This window comes from Larimichthys crocea, chromosome IV, assembly GCF_000972845.2.
Source record: "Larimichthys crocea isolate SSNF chromosome IV, L_crocea_2.0, whole genome shotgun sequence".
Lineage (NCBI taxonomy): Eukaryota > Metazoa > Chordata > Actinopteri > Sciaenidae > Larimichthys > Larimichthys crocea.
The window spans coordinates 4,562,497-4,583,498 of NC_040014.1; the positions used below are offsets into that span (position 1 = coordinate 4,562,497).

Genomic DNA, 21,002 nt, shown 5'->3' on the forward strand with positions numbered 1-21,002 from the left:
CTTTCTTTTATCATGAAGACAGTCTCAATTGAATCTCTTTCCTTCTTTTACTTGTTTCCAAATGTCCTCTGAACCAATATTCACCCACATCTTTGAATGATTTCAGTCTCCATTTTGACTTCTTTGTTGCCTCTGATACTGTAGCTATCCTGCAGAAGATTGCATTGCAGACATTTCACAAGTTGAAATATGTTCCGGCTACCAAAGTGTATTAACCACAACTCATGTTAATGTGTTGATTTAAATGTATGTAACTACAGAAAATGGTGGAAAATGTCTCATAGTCCTACTTTTATTAGACATAGTATTGTCAGCTAGAATGGTAGTGAGCTGCGACAAGCACTTAAACTGAAACACATACTGTAGGAAGCAAATCAAGCCACAGAACACGTGTAAGTTTGAATGTGTTACAGCACCATGCATGTAATATAGAAATGACAATATATTAACAAAAATTAAAGTTGATTAAAGTTGATTTTGTTGTATCCAAAGTTTCTACCAGCTCATAGTGCATATATTAAAACTCAACACAGGTTACAGCTGAGGTTGAAAACATCAACACAGAGCAGGCTGAAAGGGAATTTGGGGATTTGGAGGAGCAACAACAAAATTAAGGAGTGCATTTACTATTAAAGAGGGCTAGTTAAAACCTTGTCCTCCAGCTGCAGGCTCCTCCCACTGCTCCAGTCCACCCACCAACGTCAGACCAGTGGGTTTCCAAGCTCTTAGCCCACCTCCTGCTCCCCAGCCCCAGTTATTGTGTCTGTCTTGTTTGTGCCTGTCACAGATGGTGATCTGGCTCAGCATGTATGCACGGCCTTACATCTGGTATTTATTCCCGTATGAGTGTAAATAATTAAGTGTGGCTCACTGTTTAAACTAGAAATAAACAGTTGGTCAAAGAAAAAAAAAAAATCTGATGTAGACAACAATTCAGAACAGTGTGTGGAGTCCTGTGGTGTAAATGTGGCTTTTGACTTCGCATGGAGAGCAAGTGAAACGTATCCACCAACACTTTCACCCAAAAGTCTTGTTTACTTAAAATAAATGAAAAAACTCAGTGTTCTCTGATCATTTCAGCCTGTTTACAACACAAATCAACTTGTTTCAGTGATTATCAAGTAATAATGAGAAGACAAAAAGTCACATTTAAATCCAGAGACTGTTGACAGTGTTTAAAGAAACCAATATTCCATAGAACCAAGTGAGTGCTAAAATAAACATCTTGTTTTTTTAATTCTTATTCTGTCTGCAGTTGTGTACGTCTGCGGGCCCCTGGAGACTTTCCTGAGCATCATGAAACTGTTTCAAAGCGAGATCCAGGACCCAGAAAACTACGCCATTTTCTATCTGGACGTGTATGCCGAGAGCTTGGTGGATCGCAAACCATGGCAGAACTCAGACTCAGACTGGGCTGATCCCATCAAGGTCTTTAAGGTACGACCAGCAGAGAACACTGTACGTACACATGTACGTACACGTAGGCACACATATCCAGTATGCAACAACAGCCACGCATCTGTTTGGATCTTGATATGTTCAGATAGTGCTCAGATTCTTTGTGGATTTACTGAATGTGGACTGTCACTGTTTCAGCCGCTTTGTAATTGGAGGCAGGAAGGACCAAAACCACCATCTGGCACAAGAATGGGTGTCTCTGACAACTGATATTTAATTTGCTGTTTCATTTTCTCTCTAAATCCTATAATCTTTATCAGCCTCCACTTACTGAGTTGCACAGAAAAAAGTCCTTAAATCTACTGACAGTTGTTTCAAATGCTTTCACAATCAACTGTTTATGATTAAAACATCGCTTGTTCCATGACGTTTCTTAAAATAAATCAGAATCAGTGGAAGTTTTTATGCTAATGACAGACATGTATAAAGAGGCCTATGTGCACTCTAACTAATGATCTTAATATTTTTTGGCAAAGGGTGGGCAAACTGAGTCTCCCGAAGGAGCCCTCCGAACACTTGAAGGAGTCAAATTCTTGCATGACATTAATAAATGAGGGGATGTGCTTTCACAGGAAGCCATTTAGCCCTACAAATTAGTGCACCGAGACTTAAGAGAGTGGGTACAGATGTGCCGCTCATCTAATTTATCTCCCTGAATGTCACACTGGCTTCTCGTAATTCTTTTTAACTTAGTGTACACTAAGTTTTGAGGGAGAACTGCTTTCCGAATGTAAATCTAGCAAAATATTACACTGAATATGTAAATTTTTCTGTCATGCAAAAACACAATACATTTGAAATAATTAAGAAATAAATTTGCATTTGCAGCACTTAAAGGTGAAAAGTGTTTTTGTCACATTAATTGAAAAACGTTCTTCAAACGTTAATCATCGTACACACACAGTCAAGATATTGTAGTTTGTGGCATTATACTTATGCTCGTTTTCAAAGGTTGGATTGATTTCAACAAGACAGCAATTATAAGATTGGAGACAAGATTTCGTGACTAATTGAAGTGTTTTTTTTTTTTTTTTTGCTGTGTTGAAGCCAGGAATTGGTAATAAACAGCTTTAGCATTAAACACAGTGATCTCTACATCTGAATATGAACTAATCCTGACCTTGGCTGGAGAACAAAAATTTGGCTCCCATTTTGCTGATTACGCAGGGCGTTAATTTGTCTGCAAGCCATAACAGGGCTCATTATGGCAATATGCTTTCTTCAGAGCAATAATTGCTCGGGGAAGTTTGTGGTGAGGTTCCAATAACTGTTTTTACATGGAAAACAATCTATCGCTCTTCCAGTTAAAAGCAAAGCTAGAGGGCTTCATAGAAATGTGTGACAGCAGCAGGTCTATCAACAGAATCACAGGTCACCTGAGGCAAATATTTGGACTGAAAGATTTTATTTCTCTATAAAAAACATTGATCAAAGGTTAAACTTCTCTGTCAGCGCTCATGTGGCGTTACAACAATTTGTAACCAACATTTTCCAAATCTGTGGTTGCCAATCTCTCTCTCTCTCATCATGTCATTTTAAGATAACTGGTATGTTTTTCATCATGTCATAAGACACATAATTAAATCTCGTAATGGAGGGAGGTTTAATTTAATCAGTCCATCCTTTAATCTCAGTCTTGCTCCATGTTGTCGACGTTTTAGTTTATTTGGAGATCACTATAGCATAATGAAAAGTTCAGTGATTATAATTTCCACTGTTTTTCAAAATGTAACTACATTACGTGCAGTATTAGGCAAAGTTTGTATTTTTTTTGTTTAAAATGTAAGGACTCAAAGGAGCTACCCGACCATCATGAACCTTTCTTTATTCACAGACATTTGAAAAAGGGATGCAGCGGAGTCGTTTAATACAAATATTTATATGTTATTTATATATATTTATCATGCTATATTTTAGATTTCATTTTATAGTGACTCTCTTTTTTAGACAGTTATAACAGCAATAGAAAACTTGCATTGCTAACATATATTTAGATGCTATCGTAACTTCCACTAAAGTTTGTACAAAGGTTCTTACAGAGCACAGGTTTTGTCATTTACATACAATTTCTGACCATTTCTGATATCAGATGATATGTCAAATTGTCAGTATGTCAAAGTGAATTGGGGTCATTAAACACTAACAGCGCAGGAATGACTGCTATCCTTGTTTGACCATTAGCAGGTTTCAAATGCATTGACCATTAGAGTGTACGACAGTTACCCTCAACCACAAACAACAAAAGGATGTTACTGAACTCAGACTCGGATTTACTAATTCAAATTGGCCACAAAGACGGAAATTTTTAAGTCTTATTGAAGCATTACTGACTACAAAAACCAAGACGAAACAGGCACACAGTATGTTGACAGTTACTCAGATAGCATATATGGAATTTCTCATTACCACCGTGGGTTCCTCAGCAATTCCCGCAACACAGACATATCACAGTCCAACGTGAACCCAACAAAAACGGCTTTCACTTATCCTGGATTTGGGATTAGGTGTTTTGTACAATCTAACAAAGACAGACACATTGGATGTTTTATTGTTTTCCCTCTCTGTCTCCTCCAGTCTGTCTTCGTCATAACGTACCGGCCTCCTGATAATCCAGAGTACAAAGACTTCCAGAGGAAACTCCATGCCAAGGCTCAGAGGGATTTCGGTGTGCATTTGGAACCATCACTGGTAAGTTATAGCCTATGAAAAGCTTCTACGATCTCAGCAGCATCACGACCTCTTTAATCTTTTATAAGATGTTCTGTGCAGAAAAATCCCCACTGTGCTGTGTAATTGCAAGCAGTTAATGATGAATGATGTTGACAGTGATGTTAGCAATTAATACCTTTTCTTTTATTACTGCTTTCATCTCAGCTATTAAGTATGGGAGTTTCACAAAAGACTTTGTGTGTCTGTAGATTTTTATTTTTCAAAGTTGATTGTATTTGGCCAAAATCATTTCACGTCATAGAAGCATGCTCTTATATGTTTGCTGAAGGATAAACATTTCATGTTAATGTTCTTATTCTATGTAAATTATATCATTGTGGGCGTTAGTCATAAATCTGGGTATTGATGAATCCATGTTGTTTGTGGTTGTTTCAAAAAATTATGTCTCTTCTTGCAGATGGACTACATCGCCGGCAGCTTCTATGACGGTTTCGTGCTGTACGCAAGGGCCCTGGAGGAGACACTGGCAGAAGGTGGAGCCCAGAACGACGGCATTAACATCACGATGAGGACGCAGAACCGTCGATTCTGGGGTGAGCAAAATGTCAACAGCATATTTTAACCTTTTAAAAACATCTTTATACATAAAAAAATGCTAATCCGTTACATGTTTACTCGGTTTTAATGTGAATACCACACTGTCTCCTAAGCTGCAGCTACACATTGAAGATCATGAAAAATGTGAACTTGTGTAAGGGGGCTCCACCTCTACTTAAAATGTTGTCAGTAATTTCTCCGTGAAGCCACGACTGCCTCTCAGATAACAGGGAACTGTGCTCTCCAATAAACATGCGGAGAGGCCAAGTGACCGGCGCAGCTGGCTGTTCTGGTGGAAAGCACCATTGACCCCAAAACGCGATTAAAATATACCCTTTCAACACAATAATTACAGCATCATTGAACAGTTATCACACAACACTCCAGTTAATAGTCCATTTCATGCTTGATGTGGGTGCTCACACACTTCCTTGTTTACTTTGCTGGCTGCCACATCTGCTCTCACATCGCATTGGAAGAAGCAGAACAATGGGATTTTGTTGCTTCAGCTTGAAAGGGTTGATGAGGGTTGTTTTGCTCAGCATGATGGGAATAAAACAAAGAAAACAGGCCCCATGTTGAAAATAATAATGGAAACTTTCACTTCATTATTGTGGATTTTTTGGTTAATGTTACCTGGTTTTACAGAAGAGAAAGCTTTTTCAAATATCCATTAGTGGCTTAGCAAAAGTATTTTTTTGTACTTAAAGGTTACATCCCAAATATTTTTGACCAGTAGTTAAAAAGGAGAAGAAAGCACTATTTAATGCATATGTTTCTGAGTTTGTACCATGTATGTAGTTACACAGGCTTAATTAACAGACCCTTAATGTGGATATTCATCTGTCTTTAGGAGTGACAGGACTTGTTACCACAGACCACAAAAATGCCAGGGATATAGATGTGAACCTGTGGGCGATGACCAATCAGGAGACAGGAGAGTACGGGGTAAGTCATGCTTCGATTCACTTTGTGAAGAGTTTTTATGTGTAGATGACATGAACTGACATTTTGTGGTGGGCTCTTCCTTTTAAAGCGCCTGTGTAATTCTAAAGATATGGGGATTTTCTGCTGTGGTACGAAATGTTTTTGCACAAAACAGTAGGTTTGGCACAGGATTTAATGTCGGGAGGGAATTAATTTGAGAAGAACAGAAGTCAGTGAGTCAAAGGCTGCAAAATAAATAAGCTTTTACTGGTCGTAGTAATTATTTGCCTCCTCCATCAGCTGTAGACTCTGAGTAATATGAGAATATGAAAAGATGTTGTTGTTATTGCTTAGTTTTGGAACTGAAGAGCGGAGAGGTTGGCTGGGTGTAACCAATAATTTTGGACAATGTGCAGGAAAAATATAGGATTTTAATACAAAAGTATGTAAGTGTGAGTTTTATGTGTTTTCTCTGTATTGTACTGTCATAATAGATAACGGAACAATGCATCCAGAAGCACACCGAGTTGATGCACTTTCTGAACAGATTTGGCATCGAGACATTTATATTGTGCATGGACTGGACTGATAAGCAAATGAGGAGGGATCTCTTTTCACACCATTTATTGTTTTCAGTACTAATACTGATGAGTTTCACAACCAACACCAGATTTTTGATACTGTTCTTTCAGAAACCTTTAAGGATATGACCTTTAGTAAGTTAGGTGGCAACCATGAAGCGCACAGTATTAAAGATGCCCTCAAAATAACCTTTTTCCATTTAACAAATGAAGAGCTCTGCATATCTACATAATCACAATCAATAAGTACGAGAACATAACCTAAATAGTCTTATTATAATAATAATAATAATAATAATAATAATAATAATAATAGTCTAAAAGTTTCAATAGACTTTGGGTTTTGTTTTGGTGGAAAAATAACTTGACAGTCCCTGAGAAACACACCAGGCTAAAACATTGTTCTACTCACGTCCATTACCGATGATAAATATCTTATCGCCACACAGGTATAGGCTTAGCAGACGCTTCCTTTGACAGAAGAAGAAAGCCTAAATAAAAACGAACGCTGTACAAATAAATCTCATTATATTTATTTGACATGATGACAGTTTCTTCTCTGATCCTACCCTGTGTTCAGACTCAGAGATAATGAAACTGTTGCTTTGACACTGAAAACTGTGTAGACCTACTTCTTTCCTCACAGAAAATCGATCAGGGATTAGTAAGCAAGTCGGACTGGACTTAGCAGAATCCATAATTGCCTTAATATCAATACAATCATATCAATTCTCATCTCTATATTATAAACAAGGTCTTAACAGATTAAGCCTAATGTAAATCTTTGTTGGTGGATTTGCTCATTGATGCCTCATGACTGATGTCGGGCATGAACAGGACTGATAAGTAAAGCCTGTTGTTTTTCTGTTTGAGCTACAGTATTTCCATGTGAGGTTAAGTGATGAGCATTATTGATAAAAAAAAAAAAAAACCTTTGAAAAGCTTTTCATTTGTGTGTGGTCATGTCTGTGGTTTTTCAGAATTACCACAGTGTTAAATAAGTACTAATACATTCATTACAACATAAAAACCCTACAAAGCAGTCTTTGTTTGATATAAACTGTACAACTTATGTATGAGTCATGATCAACTGGTGACACAAAATAATATTGACTGAAAACAATGCAGGACTAATTCACTTCATGTGTGTCTAATCACTCTGATGTTTAATATGTGCAGTTTCAAACCTCAGCCTTTGCCTGTGTCTGGCCGTTGATGCAGTGAAATCAAATGCATATTACTATCTGTGAGATATTCTGGGGTCCTGACTCCTCTAATGATAAGATGCATAAAACCTCAAATTTCCTTCACAGTCCGATGAAAATATTTGTGTATGTTGCGCTCTGCAAACACTGCTGTGAACTGCTCCAGTGTGTGTGTGTGTGCTTTTTTTTCCTCTGAGGGGAGAAGAAGTGGGTTAGGGGCTAGATTTGACTTCAGTTAGAATTTCATAGCGGTCCTCAGAGGCTGTCAGCGTGACTTTCTAGTCTTATTTATTCTTGGCTTTTAATTGGTCGATTCATATGACTGATTGACCCGAGCAGCCAGAGGCCTGGTTGAGAACATCACAGTTCAGTTTCAGCTTTCAGGATCTGGAATGAATCTGATGAACAACTTTATATATAATAAATATCTGTCCATCAAAATGGCTCCCATAAACACTGATTGATGGCTGATTACACACATTTTATGTAATGTTTGACATCTTTATGTTTTTTTTTTTCTGTAGTCAATGCTCTCTCTCTTTTTTTGCCTCCTTTTTTTTCTTTTTTAATGTGCTGCTTGCACATGTCAACAATTATGGTAAAAAGTTAATCATGCTGCATGCTTATGTTCAAAACAGTATCTTACTTTGCTGTTCAATTCATATTTGTACAACAACATCCTTCAGTCTGATTTGGTGTTGTTCCACAATAAATACACATTTTTGTAAATTTTTCGCAAATTCCAGTGTTTTCATACATTTGTACTAGAGTATTATGATGTTGCCATATACTCAATTCACAAATCTTATTTTTGTGAGAACGAGAGTTGACGTACAAAAATGTGGTGATACAGTTCAGGCCCAAAAGTACTACTAAAAAGTACCTCTGTCCACAGACTTCTGTGTACTTTTGGAAGTTTATAAAGATTTTAAAGGTCCAGCGTGTAACATTTAGGGGAATGGAGTGTAACATTAATATATATGTTTTAGTGTATAACCACTTGAAAATAAGTATTGTTGTGTTTTTGTCAAAACCTGGTGCCTACATTACCGACAATGCAACTCAACTCTTAAATCACTTCTTTCTAACCCATTCCGACCGCAATGCTGACTTAAGTAACAGCATATGAGGCAGTTTATTAAACTTTTGGCCAAGTATGTGTTCAACATATATCATTGCTTTATGTATGTAATTTATGTACTCTCAATAGATTAATTTCGCTGCACTGTAAACAAGCAAAATTCTGCTTGCAAACTTGAAGGTATTAGAGATTTTAAGAGTGAACCAAATATGAAGTAAGTGTTTGAAGGTGCCAGTGTGGTGCAGTAAACACAGCCCCTGAACTGAAATACAGCAGCTATTTCAGACTGCGCTACATGTGCCCCCTCACCCATCACATGCTGCATTGTTTTGATGACCCTCTGTTGGGGTGATGGCCTTCAAGGCTTTAGCGTAGAGGACACAACATGCTGGGAGCATGGGTAGGAAGCAAAAAAACTCCTCCAGCTAGTTAGACTCACAGGAGTCATGTTTCACAGCAGGACAACAGATGCTGCTCATGAGAGTGTACCGTCAAAATAAAGCTCACTCTCACAAGCTGTTCAGGATGTTGGTCAAACTTTGTTAGACGTAAGTGGCGTGATAGTGATGCTTGATGCTTGACTTGATGATCTTTGCTCAACAAGTACGTGCAACCGCTTGAAACTGTATGGCACAGAATTTGCAAATCATTATATTGACATGTTGTCTGGCTAAGAAATAGTTTCAGTACATAACTACCCATAACACCATGGAATAAACAAACAAGATACAACATGATAATTAGTTAGTTAGTTTAGCATGGTAGCATGCTTACATTGATTATATAGACACAGCATGATACTAATTCAAGTTCTGTTGCTTTCCATTGAATCAACATACACCACAGCAGCACCCTGACTCTGTTTGACCTGAATGGAACGGAACCTTATTATAATTTCCAACACCTGTGTTTACCCGTCTATTTCAGGTCAGAATGGCCTCTGTGAAAAAGGTCTATTGCACTAAGCAGTTAAGTTAGACAGAGGCCGATGGGAGTGTCAGTTTTGCAGGTATTGTTTGGTGGGTGGGTATCACGCATGAGAGAGAAACCAATCCAGAGTTCTGAAACCGCCTCACCTGAATGTAATGCAGCCATCATTAATGTCATTCACCTGCTGTGAGGATCTTTGGAGGCTAGCTTGGAGGTGACATTTGCTCTTTGCCAATGGCTGCACAAGAAATTCTAAAAGTTTTCATCCTCTTAAATGAGCGTTATCGTCTGTGTTTACAGCTTGTTGCATACTACAATGGAACCATCAAAGAGATCATTTGGTCCCAAACAGAGAAGATTCATTGGCCCACTGGCGGCCCACCGCTGGATAACCCTCCCTGTGTGTTTTCCACAGATGATCCCTCCTGCAATGATGGTATGATAACTCTGTCTCATCCATCAAAACAACACACTTAATCTGAGTTAAATCTGCCTGCCTACAGACAATTATACCTGTTTCTCAAGTTTTTTTTTTTCTAGAGAAAGCTACATAAGGTTGACTAATGGATGTGTTGATTTCTGGAAATTGCATGAAAAGAAAAAGAATAATGACAGGGATGTTCATGGACAGCACTGACATCAAATGAAATTAACCCACATTTAATGGCAGACTTAAAATTGAATCTCTCATCAGATGGATATTAAAGTGCACTAATGCTTTGTTTATACTGTATTATGCCTGTCATCTCTACAGGGCCTGTAATATTTTCACTGATGCTGTGATGATAAATGTGTTTTTCTTCAGTTCCATCCAAAATCTTTCCCCCCAGTGAAGTGAAAGCAAATGTACATTTGCTCGAATAACAAGCAGTGTGGAAGATTAGTGCTGAAAATGTTTTTGTTGTATGAACAGAGTGACAGTTTAGAGGGAAATGTCACAGATGATAAACCGAGGAGGAAAACCACTGCGATTATAAATGTATTTTGGTGTGAAGGAGGGATAATGAGTGGAGGAGCAATAAATCTTACTCAGTTCCAAATCTGAATCCATCCGCAAATAATTAGCAGAGTTGAAAGCCTGGATATTGCCTTCTCCAGTGTTGCATTCAGCATCAAGGACACTCAGTGCTGAGGAATTTGATAAAACATGTGTGGACACACAAAGCAGAATGTCAACTCCCAGTCCTCAAAACAGAAGAGCAATGCACAATAAGTTAAGAGTCCAATAATTGAAGTAGTAGTCTCAATATTCAGACATTTTTTCACTGACAAGTCACAACAAAGCAAAAGTGTTGACACGCTGACGCTTGTGGGTTGTGTCACTTGGGAAAGTATAGGAATGATGAGACTAATAAAGTTCAAAAACACTGTTTAGGTTATACCCAGTCCTGAAGAACAGCTGGACAGCTGTGTGCAGAGTTATAGAGTCATAGTCATAGCAGAGTCAAGTTTGGTGCTATCGTGCACTGATAGAATGAAATGAAACACATTTGGATCAGTGATATTTTATGTGGACATTCATGTTCTCTTTAGGGCAGTGGTTCTTAACCTTGTTGGAGGTACCGAACCCCACCAGTTTCATATGCTCATTCACCGAACCCTTCTTTAGTAAAAAATAAAATATGATTTTTTTTACTGGTGCACAAAATGAACCGTGCATTAACATCACCTTGTTCAAATAACAAAACCAACACAGTGCATGAACTCACAACAACTTACCTCAGTGTGACTTCTGCTGATGCCTTTGAGAGACCAGTTCAGATATGCGTGGCTTCACCTTGGCAAGTGCCAGTCTCATGTCATTTTCACAGCAAAGTCTGTTCCTTTTCTTAGTTTTTATGTCCAGCATCCTCGAAAACAACGATTGCTCACAAAGATATGTTGTAACAAATGGTATAAAAAATTCCAGGGCGGAGGCTCCACCGAACCCCTGAGACCGACTCACCGAACCCCTAGGGTTCGATTGAACCCAGGTTAAGAACCACTGCTTTAGGGTGAATAACTCGAGTCTGACTTTAATTTAACAACAGCATAGGTCCAAATGAAATTTGTCCAATAGTTTGCTGTATGACAAAATAATTAGCAAATATAAGCATGCTAGCACAGCAAATATAAATGATACTTTCTAAACATTAGCTTGTTAGCACTGTCGCTGTGAGCATGTTAGCATGCTAACATTAGTCTCCGCGGTGTGACGGCCTCATAGAGCTGCTGGACGACTGTACACTCTTTCACTTCGGATGGAGCCAGCCTGGCTGTTTCCGCTCAATTCTTTTCGCTAAGCTAGGCTGGACGCGTCCTGACTCCAGCTGTGTAAATACTGCAGCTCATATCCCTCTTCTCTTCTCTTCTCATCTCATTCTTGGAATGAAAGCAAATTAGTGTGTTCCTAAAAGCGTGGAACTGTTCCTTTAATGGTCGCTATTGAACTGTTTAACTGAGAACAAGATGACTACAGGCCACACAGAAGATGAGATACTGACAAAAGTGCCAGTCATTATGTGTCCGCCATTAGTATTATTATTAATTATTGCCATCTGGGTAAATAATAGACATGGATATGGATAATAATAATAGATAATAGATTCATGCATCTACACAAAACACCTTAAATCTGCTCGTAAGTAAGAAATCTTAATTTTAGTGTGTCATGAATGATGTTTCCCTGACTATTAGCGTATCCTGTTATTTACAGCAGGTGGTATAATTAATGTCATTAGAGATTTAAATATATAACAGGAAAGTCAGAGCTGTGTAATTGTGTGAAATTGTTGCTGGTGTTCATGACTGACAGGTTGGTAAAGGAGTGTAGCCGTACTTCAGGAAGTCACAGCTGTGCTTTTCACAGCCCCGCACTCTTTTTTTTTTCTCCTTTCTTTTCAAAGATATGAATGTGGACATCTGTTGAACATATGAGAGACAACTGAGTGTCGATTCCTTCTCCTGTTTCCAGGTCATCTCCCTGTTCTCGGTATTGTGGCTGTGGGATCCGGCTTAGCGCTCATCATTTTTGGTATCTCCAGTTTCCTCATTTACAGGTGAGTTTGATAGCATCGAGCTGAAGCTTCCTGTCTGTGCTGCTTTTAGCACAGACAGAAGAACTGCACAGACCAATATTTGTATTTATCTCAAAGAAAGAAAGAGAGAGAGCAAGAGAGAGAGAGAGACATGTTTGAAAAAGAGTTTATGGGTCGTGCTGCTATAGGTGCCAGTGTGGTATTTACACAATTGTTGCCATGGCAACAGCTCAGCAGGTGATGGTGTAAAAGCTGCGGTAAAGTGTGTTTAAGCTGCCAAGTGAGCTCATATACTGGCCCTCAAACAAGCCTTACCACTATTCTCACGTAATGATCATTAGTGTGTTCATTAAGTTTGTTTTCTTTGCGCTGGATTAAAGCTAATGCCACCTATTTCACTAATTCACACGCTGCTCAGTCAAGCTGATCTTTGTGCTTCTCTCAAAGGATTGCATGTTTGTTTGTAGGTTGTTATAAGTCTTAAAAACCAGCAGCACTTTATTTGGATAGTCAACCTACAGAGAGTTTATAGAGTATTTCTAACATTTCAACTGTTTGGCTTTGTCTGTATACGTTTAACACATTATCTGTTGACATTTCATGACCTATCCTAACTAAAAACTAACCAAACATTACCACAGTGGTGTAATATCTATATCTATATCTATATCTATATCTATATCTATATCTATATATATATATATATATATATATATATATATATATATATTATAACTAATAAGCTGTTGAAACGTGACAAATACTCTATTAACTATCTGTAGGTGGACTATCCAATTAAAGTGTTACCTAAAATCCTGAAATGTGGTCGACTTTTAAAAAGTCTGTACTTCTTACACTGTTAAATCCAAACTTCAAACTTTTACACAGCAAGAAGCTCTATTATATAAAGCCTTTTTGCCTGTAACTGAGTCCTAAAAGTCATACAGTAGTTTTTCTAAATAGTTGAAAAAATTTGCCTCTGTGGGAAAATATATTTGCAAACTAACTGTTTCAAAGTGTGGATTCAGGTTTTACTGTAGTGCTGCAGTCGTATCCTGTTCTTCCCTGATAGATCGTCCTTTCTAGATATACAAGAAGGACCCAAGGTGTCTTCCCTTGTCCTTTGTCATTTTTTGGTCAGGGAACTAGAAGGTGCAAATTTGTGATTTGGGATTAAAACGTAAACTATATATGTCACCTGAGCATAGCTATGAACACTAAAGTCATGCCCTCATCATGTTTACATTTTATAATGACCAATATATATGGTATATTTCCGCATTTAGATCATCATGTAATTGGATAAAATGTACACAAAACCTTACTGAGCAGTTAAAAGAATGAATATAATGCAAAGTGTGTTTTGGTGTGTAGTCAAACATTTTGTCATCCAGTGGTGGGTTGCATTGGAGGAATTTGCCCTTATGACCTCAGTATTTTTTAAAACCCTCGCTATGGTCCTGGAAACAAATTGAGTTCTATTCAAAACAGGTTCAAAAATCTTACTGTCAGATTTTTTCATTTATTTTGAAAAAACAAAACATTTATGACTCAACAACAGGCAAAAAAAAAAAAAAGTCAAACTTTGTGTAATAAGAGTTATTTTGCAGTGTAGTCACTCCAAAAGTCAGCTGGTAAGAACTAAACAAAATGTTACAACATACTGTCGGCGGCACCTTAAATAGAAATCCTGCAGACATATGTGATCTAGATGAGTTGAAACTAAATGGAAATGACTCTATGTAATTAGGTGTCTAAATAAGTGTTAGTGCAGCAGTGTATCTCTATGATAAAGTAATTGCCTGCCACATTTCTAATGGTCATACTTTGTGCTCAGCATTCAGCTGTGAAAAACAAATTCATATGAACTTGTTTGAGTGTCCCAAGTGGCACGGTCTACATGTTGATGTTATTAGAGTGGAGCATTAGATTGAGTCTCATTTAATTACACAAGAATTTAATCATGCATGCCCTTAGTAATTAAGCTGCTGGGAGGATTGCTAAATTCTGGGGAACGTCACGGGTAAAATCTTCATGTAATGACAGAAAACTGAATGTTTCTATTTTTCCTTCTTTCATCACTTCTTCAGAGGTGTGTATGCATTAACAGTTAAGTGTGTTCACGACTAATGAACAATGATTTCTATGTAAAGAGGAGCTGATTTATGTGTCTCGACACAGCTCCGACTAGAAATGTACACCGGTAATCTGATCCCTTTTCTAATACTGACTATTAACACAAACAAGTGTTAATCACCAGCCAATCAGAATGGATTTTAATCAGAGGAATGGTGGAAGAAAGACGGAGGAGCAGCTATCCACTCGAGGTAAATCCAATGAACCTGAATCTGAGTTGATCATGTTCGTATATCAAATAAGCACCAGATAATTAGACGCAGAGTGTTTATTTAATTCTGAAAATATTTACATTTCTTTTCTGTTTTCTTTTCAGCCCACTGTTCAGCAAACACAGCATGGATTTCCTTAACTAGCAAGCTAGTTTTCCTGGACTCTTGACCAGTAAGTTTTGTGAAATATGTTCTTCTTCTTTCTTTGGAGTTCAATTTCTGTTATGGGAACTCGACAGGGATGCTTTTTGGTCTTGACCCACAGTTTTGCACTCTCTGTTCTACTCCAACTATATTTAGATTCATCATTTACATAAATGACAGTTTTATTTATGGAAAACCATTTTGCACAGAACTGAACATGATGTTTTTCTAATTGGATTCTGAGTCAACTTCATGTGCCCCGTGGCCATGAAGCTGTGAATCTAAACCTCCTGTTCAAGTAAAAAGCACATCAGCGGTTAGGAGTTAGACGTCTTTGTGTGACAGCTCTGTTTGATAGTAAAGACTAACAAATCGCTTCCTGTTTTTGCAGACACCAGTAGAGCTATGCTGATGGACAGAGAGGCAGACAGCAGAGCTGTTTACAGCCGTCTTAAAGATCATCCAGCTGCTGAGAGGCTTCCATGTTCAGTACTTGACCTACAAAAACACCACTAAAATGTCTTAAATACTTTGGAGTTTAGTCACTGTCGGTAGTTCTTCTCAGATCACTCAGCCCGTAACAAGTTTCTCAACCTTTAGGGTCGCTTGATATACATAAAGGGGTTGCAATTTATGAGACTGATACAGTAATATTTATTTTATTTTATTTTAATAGGAAAAATTAAATAGAAAATATATGATCATCTCTATCCATTATATAAATATATATATTTGCTGCTGCTTATGTGTTTGTCTGTCTTTTAATATATAACAAAAGATTTTATACTCAGATAAATTAAATGTAGGGTAATGGGACTTTTTTTAGATTTAAATTTAGTTCACAGGGCAGAAAAGGAAAAGATTATGAGTCTGCAATACAATGAGGAGGCCCAATATTGTGAAATTATTGGTGTATCTTATTTATGAGGAATGGGTGCTTGGGTGGATAGTTTTGGACGTGATATAACTGTCTGTAAATGCCTGTCCACAATAATATCATTTGGTAAATATGTAATTTAATAAAAAAAAAAAAAAAAGAAACCTGTGTATTAAATTGTCTGTTTCTTTGTGTTTCTTTGTGGTAAAAAAACAAAAACAAAACAACATTTGAATCTAATTTAGCCTCAAATTCAGCCTTTAAGTCTTATTTCCACAAACAAGAAAAAGATTTCCTGGAAAACGTACTGGTGCAATATTGTTGAAACAAGTCGATCTCGATGAGAAACAGGTGGTTACGGAGCTTATTTTTGAAAAACATTTTAGGGTTAGAAAATATACCCAACGACTTGTGAGGACAGAAATGTTTTTGCAGCGTACATATACAAACGTTCAAAATGAAATAATGCTCGCTGATTTCTACGTCTCACGGAGCGGCTGCTAAATATCGTCCCGCAGCTCTCAGTAGATTTAACCAGGTGGTCGGCCGCTCTCAGTTGATCTTGGAGTCTGGTGTGCTGCAGCAGTGTGAGGGGATGTTAAGCAGAGCAGCAGTGGCTCTGTTGTTTTAATGGAGGGGTTGGTCCAGCAGAGGTATTCACATATGGGACTTATGAAACAATAGGCCCAGTGTGGAGCCCCACACTTTGCCCCTCTGGCAGCCAGAGGTCTCTAAACGAGGCTCCTTAAATAGAAAAATACCTTTTTTTTCGCTGCTGGTGGATGGGGCTGGAGGGCACTGGTGGTTTAATGGTGTTTCCTGCCCTCAAAATGGTTGCACATAGGCACGGCCTGGAGTATTTGTAGACACAAACAAGCATCAGAATCCCCTTTAAGTTTCTGGACTCTCTCGACTACACAGTTTGTCCTGGTGAAAAAAAAAAACAACAAAAAAACAAGTCACTTTTGGGTCCAGCTAGGATGGTTTAGGGAAAGGCTAAAACACGGTGATATGCAAACGCTGCAATAATTTCCTGCAGCCATCTGGAAGTGATTTACACCTTTCAGATTGGGTTGGAATGTGTGGGTCCTACTCCTTTTTCATTTCTAAATGCTTCAAACTGTCCCAAACAAAAGTAAAATAACAAAACTAAACTAAAAAAATATCTCAGGTTTTCACAATTCTGGACTAATAGTCTCATTTTTGTTTTGTTTTTGCTGTTCATCATTAAGTGTCAAAAAACAGCAGCTCCTCTGAGATTTGCCCCAGATGTGTTGATTCGCTGGAATGCCCCTACCCCGCTGTGGTGCTCCATGTTTGCCAGTCGGACTGATGCTCAAAAATAACACTCAAAACATGTCAAAAATATCACTGACGTGAAAATTACAAGATTAATTAATCTGGTTACATTGAGCAGACATTTAGAGGTTGTTTGTTGTTGTGGAGCAATTTTTTATACATTTTTTACTTTAAATTATCCACCCATATATTATACATACACAGTATATATACTTAGCAGGAATTACATGCCCAAACTATTTTGGTTTTTAAATGCTATTATTGTGTAACACAACATAACATACGTTTACATAATGTAATGTACTGTTGCATCACAAGTGAAAACATGTCCTTTTAATTTTTTGGTGCCTTGCACCTCGGCTGTGGCAAACAGGTGGAATCAAAACGCCAACCTTCAGGTTATTGGACAACCCACTCTACCACTGAGCCACAGACGCCCACAAAACCAACATAACGTGTTTCCAGTTTGTAAAACATTTATCTTCACTATTTATTACAATATATTATGGTGTCTTAATTTTCTCTGCAGGATTTCAGTATTTAAAACCACAAAATGATCTGACATACAGACCACTAACTCAGTGCAACATTTGTTTTCAAACATCTCATTATATATTTTGTCACCATTACTTAGATACTGTAAGCAGCATTGCAACATAATTGCTTATCACTTCCCCACCACTGCAATCCACTTATTTCATTTATTTCACTAGAAAATGTTTGATTCTGAATGCGGGATTTACAATTTTAGGCTTTTCAGCTTAACAGTATTAGATTACTGTATTCTAAGTCTCTACATGATTAAATAATGACTTCCGCATAAGTTACAAAGTTTTTATTGTTGCATTTCCATAATCTTTGAAGAGACAAATACTGTTAACTCTGTTTTGACAGCACTGTCTTAAAATAGTCATAAAATATTGTAAAAGACATTAACTCACATTCATTCTTTCAGTTCTAAGGAATAATATATATATATTTTTAATTTTGGAGTTGGGAGTTATTTCTGTAGTGCAGTGTTAGTACTAAGATAAGGTTAAACCATCTGAATCCGCTCCCAGTGGGTTTGTTAAAAATAAAGACTGTGGGAGTAAGAACTGAAGTGGACTAATCTTTATCAAGATCATTGTTTTTCACAGAAGAAAAGACCCATGAGTCATCAGAACAAGTCTCCATCATGTACTTTCATTTAAAGTAGAAGAAAGAAGGCTTTCTGTAGAGATTGAGCTCAAATACAGTTTATTGTATGTTCAGCATGACATTCAGTCAACTCATCTTTATGCAAACTAGTTTGATCTGTTTCACTAAATGCCAGTTACGGGTCTTTACAGTTAAATGTTGTAACATATTTCAGCATATGTTTTGAAGAATGAGTCCTTTGTCCGAGACTATAAAAAAATCCCCCCAAAAAAACATTTTTCCACTTCGTCAAAGTTCAATAAATGAAGTGTATGGACCAGTGAAAATCTAATAAAACGCAAACACACAGGCCTGTATGCGTCAACACACATACATCTCTACATGCAGATGTTGGATGTGAAGCGTTCTGCAGTCAGATCTGGGACCTGCATCTCAGAAAATACCATCAGCATGGATGGAGATCAAACGTAACTGCACAAATGAACCAATGAATTCTTTGTTTGAGGCGACGTGCCAGATTAAATCCACATCATTTTAAATGTCATACACTTGTTCCCTAAAGCAAAACCATGAGTCAACAGGACAACTCACCTCTGAGGGAAGTTCATTTCTTTGGTTCATATGTGAAGTGAAGCTAGAAAGCATGCAGACAGTTGAGGAAATATCAGCCCACTCACACTTCTGTAACGACCCCAACCCACTTTTTTTTGTGAGATTGTTCTTCTGTTCTTTGTTCTACTGTCCTTGTTGATTTCACCACCTGTTTTTCCTCTGTGCAGGAAACTGAAGCTGGAGAAGGAGCTGGCTGGAATGCTGTGGAGGATTCGGTGGGAGGACCTTCAGTTCGAGAGCCCCAATAAATACCACAAGCGAGCCGGCAGTCGGCTAACCCTCTCACAGGTAGACAATCTTATCAGACATTGCTGCATGGATTTATGTACTTTCACTGTCAGACAAAACATAACAAGAACGTACAGGTGAGGTGAAAAACGTACCAAAGTGCTTCAGAGCTTCTGAGGGTTAAAGACCGAATGTTACACCCACATGAGCTCATAATAAAGCTGGCAGCCCTGAACATTTCTTCCTAACTCTGAGTTTTATATCACCTTTTATTTCGTCAGTGTTGCTGGCACGGCCTGCAATGTGCGATTAACAAGTTGTTCTTCTTCTGGCAGGTTGCGTTGCCATGTCTGCCAATGGGAAAGACTCAACACTGAATCCACAGCTTTCATTCACATACGACTCATTATCCCGAGATGTCACTGCTGTAAAATTGGACCCACCGGGAATTGAAAATGCTAATTCGACCTGTTTGAAGTTTAGAGCTTCACCCTGCTTACACTCTGTGCTGTGTATTAAAATACAGTTTGGGAGGTATTTCTTAGTAAAAGCAAATCTGCAGCCCTGACAGACTCCCAAATCCCTTTGTTAGTTTACACATTCCTGAAAGCTTTCCCAGTAGTTTATTGAAGGTGGCTGGCTTTGCGGTGGCAGACACATATTAAATGATTGTTAAAATAAGCCCTCGTCTGGCCATGCTCCCTACATTTATAATACCTCATCACGTTCTTCAAGTATCAGGTTCTGTTGTCTGAGGGCTAATGCATCTCCTTCTGGTTGCGTTTCGTCCCACACGTGCAAGCGTTCATGAAAAGCACATGCACACACCTTTTTCATTACTGGTTTTCGGTCCAATTGCTGGGATAATGTGTGTGTGGAAAACACAGTAATTTTCCAGAGCGATGTATTTTCCAGTGCTCCATGTGTTGCCAATATTTGCATTCTATACAAATGCGTAGCTGACTGTGCTGGCTGTCTGTATGCAGTGCGCCCACTTAATTTTTATTCACTCTGTGTGCACTGCAGACATTTGCCCAAGGACTCGAGTTGGTGAAAACTGAAAACACTTTATTTTCTCAAATATAAGAGAAAGGCAATTTCATGTCGCACAGAGAGAGAGAGAGAAGTATTTTGATATAAGAGTGTCAGTGGATGAACCCTTTTTGGGGAGCTATGTTGCACTGAAGTGGAAGCGCAGTCTTAAATGACCAACATTTAATCCTCTCTGCTCAAATCTACACTCTGCCAACTGACTTTTTTTTCTTTTTCTTCCATCTTCTCAGAGAGGCTCCAGCTATGGCTCCTTGATAACTGCCCATGGAAAATATCAGCTATTTGCAAAAACGGGCTATTTTAAGGTAAGGCTTAGTGAGTTCTGACATTTTCAACTCCTGCGCACTCCTTTCCCACCCACACATGCGCACACTCGCAGAGAAAGCCGGAGAGCTGGAGAGGAGAGAGAAAGAGAGAGTGTGGGCGAATTTAGGTAGTTGGTTTTAATGCAAGCTGCAGAATGCGTCAATTTTTTTTCTTCTTCTTCTTCTCTCTTTTTCTATTTTCTTTGTTTCTACACACCCGCCTCACAGTCTGGACATGACCACCAACTTGTTGCTGCAGTTAATTTATCGGTTTAAGACGGAGGAGGTGTGAGGAAATGTGACAAAAAAGAGCCCTCTGAATAACAAGACAGATGTATTTGTTTTTAGCCGCATAATGCAGGTTTTATATAAATGCTGATGTCACGGTACAGCTTGAACATCTCATGGATGGTTGGAGGTACTGTTGCACTTCTCAAATTTAATACGGGCTAGAGGTGATTAAATTTGACACCAAAGCTGAAACAGAGCCCGCATGTACTGGAAAATAACCTCTGAAATGAAATGTTTCA

The 21,002-nt window shown here is 38.1% G+C and overlaps 1 protein-coding gene across 2 annotated transcripts in view; it reads left to right on the plus strand.

Annotated features, from left to right (window-relative positions):
- Positions 1–21,002, plus strand: part of npr2 (natriuretic peptide receptor 2) — a 52,155-nt gene that overhangs the window by 8,733 nt on the left and 22,420 nt on the right. For both annotated transcript variants that reach the window (XM_010735837.3, XM_010735838.3), the window contains exons 2-9: positions 1,256–1,437; positions 4,033–4,146; positions 4,586–4,721; positions 5,579–5,673; positions 9,750–9,885; positions 12,403–12,487; positions 19,054–19,174; positions 20,398–20,472. In XM_010735837.3, coding sequence (XP_010734139.2) covers positions 1,256–1,437; positions 4,033–4,146; positions 4,586–4,721; positions 5,579–5,673; positions 9,750–9,885; positions 12,403–12,487; positions 19,054–19,174; positions 20,398–20,472 — 944 coding nt within the window. The remainder of the gene's footprint in view (positions 1–1,255; positions 1,438–4,032; positions 4,147–4,585; positions 4,722–5,578; positions 5,674–9,749; positions 9,886–12,402; positions 12,488–19,053; positions 19,175–20,397; positions 20,473–21,002) is intronic.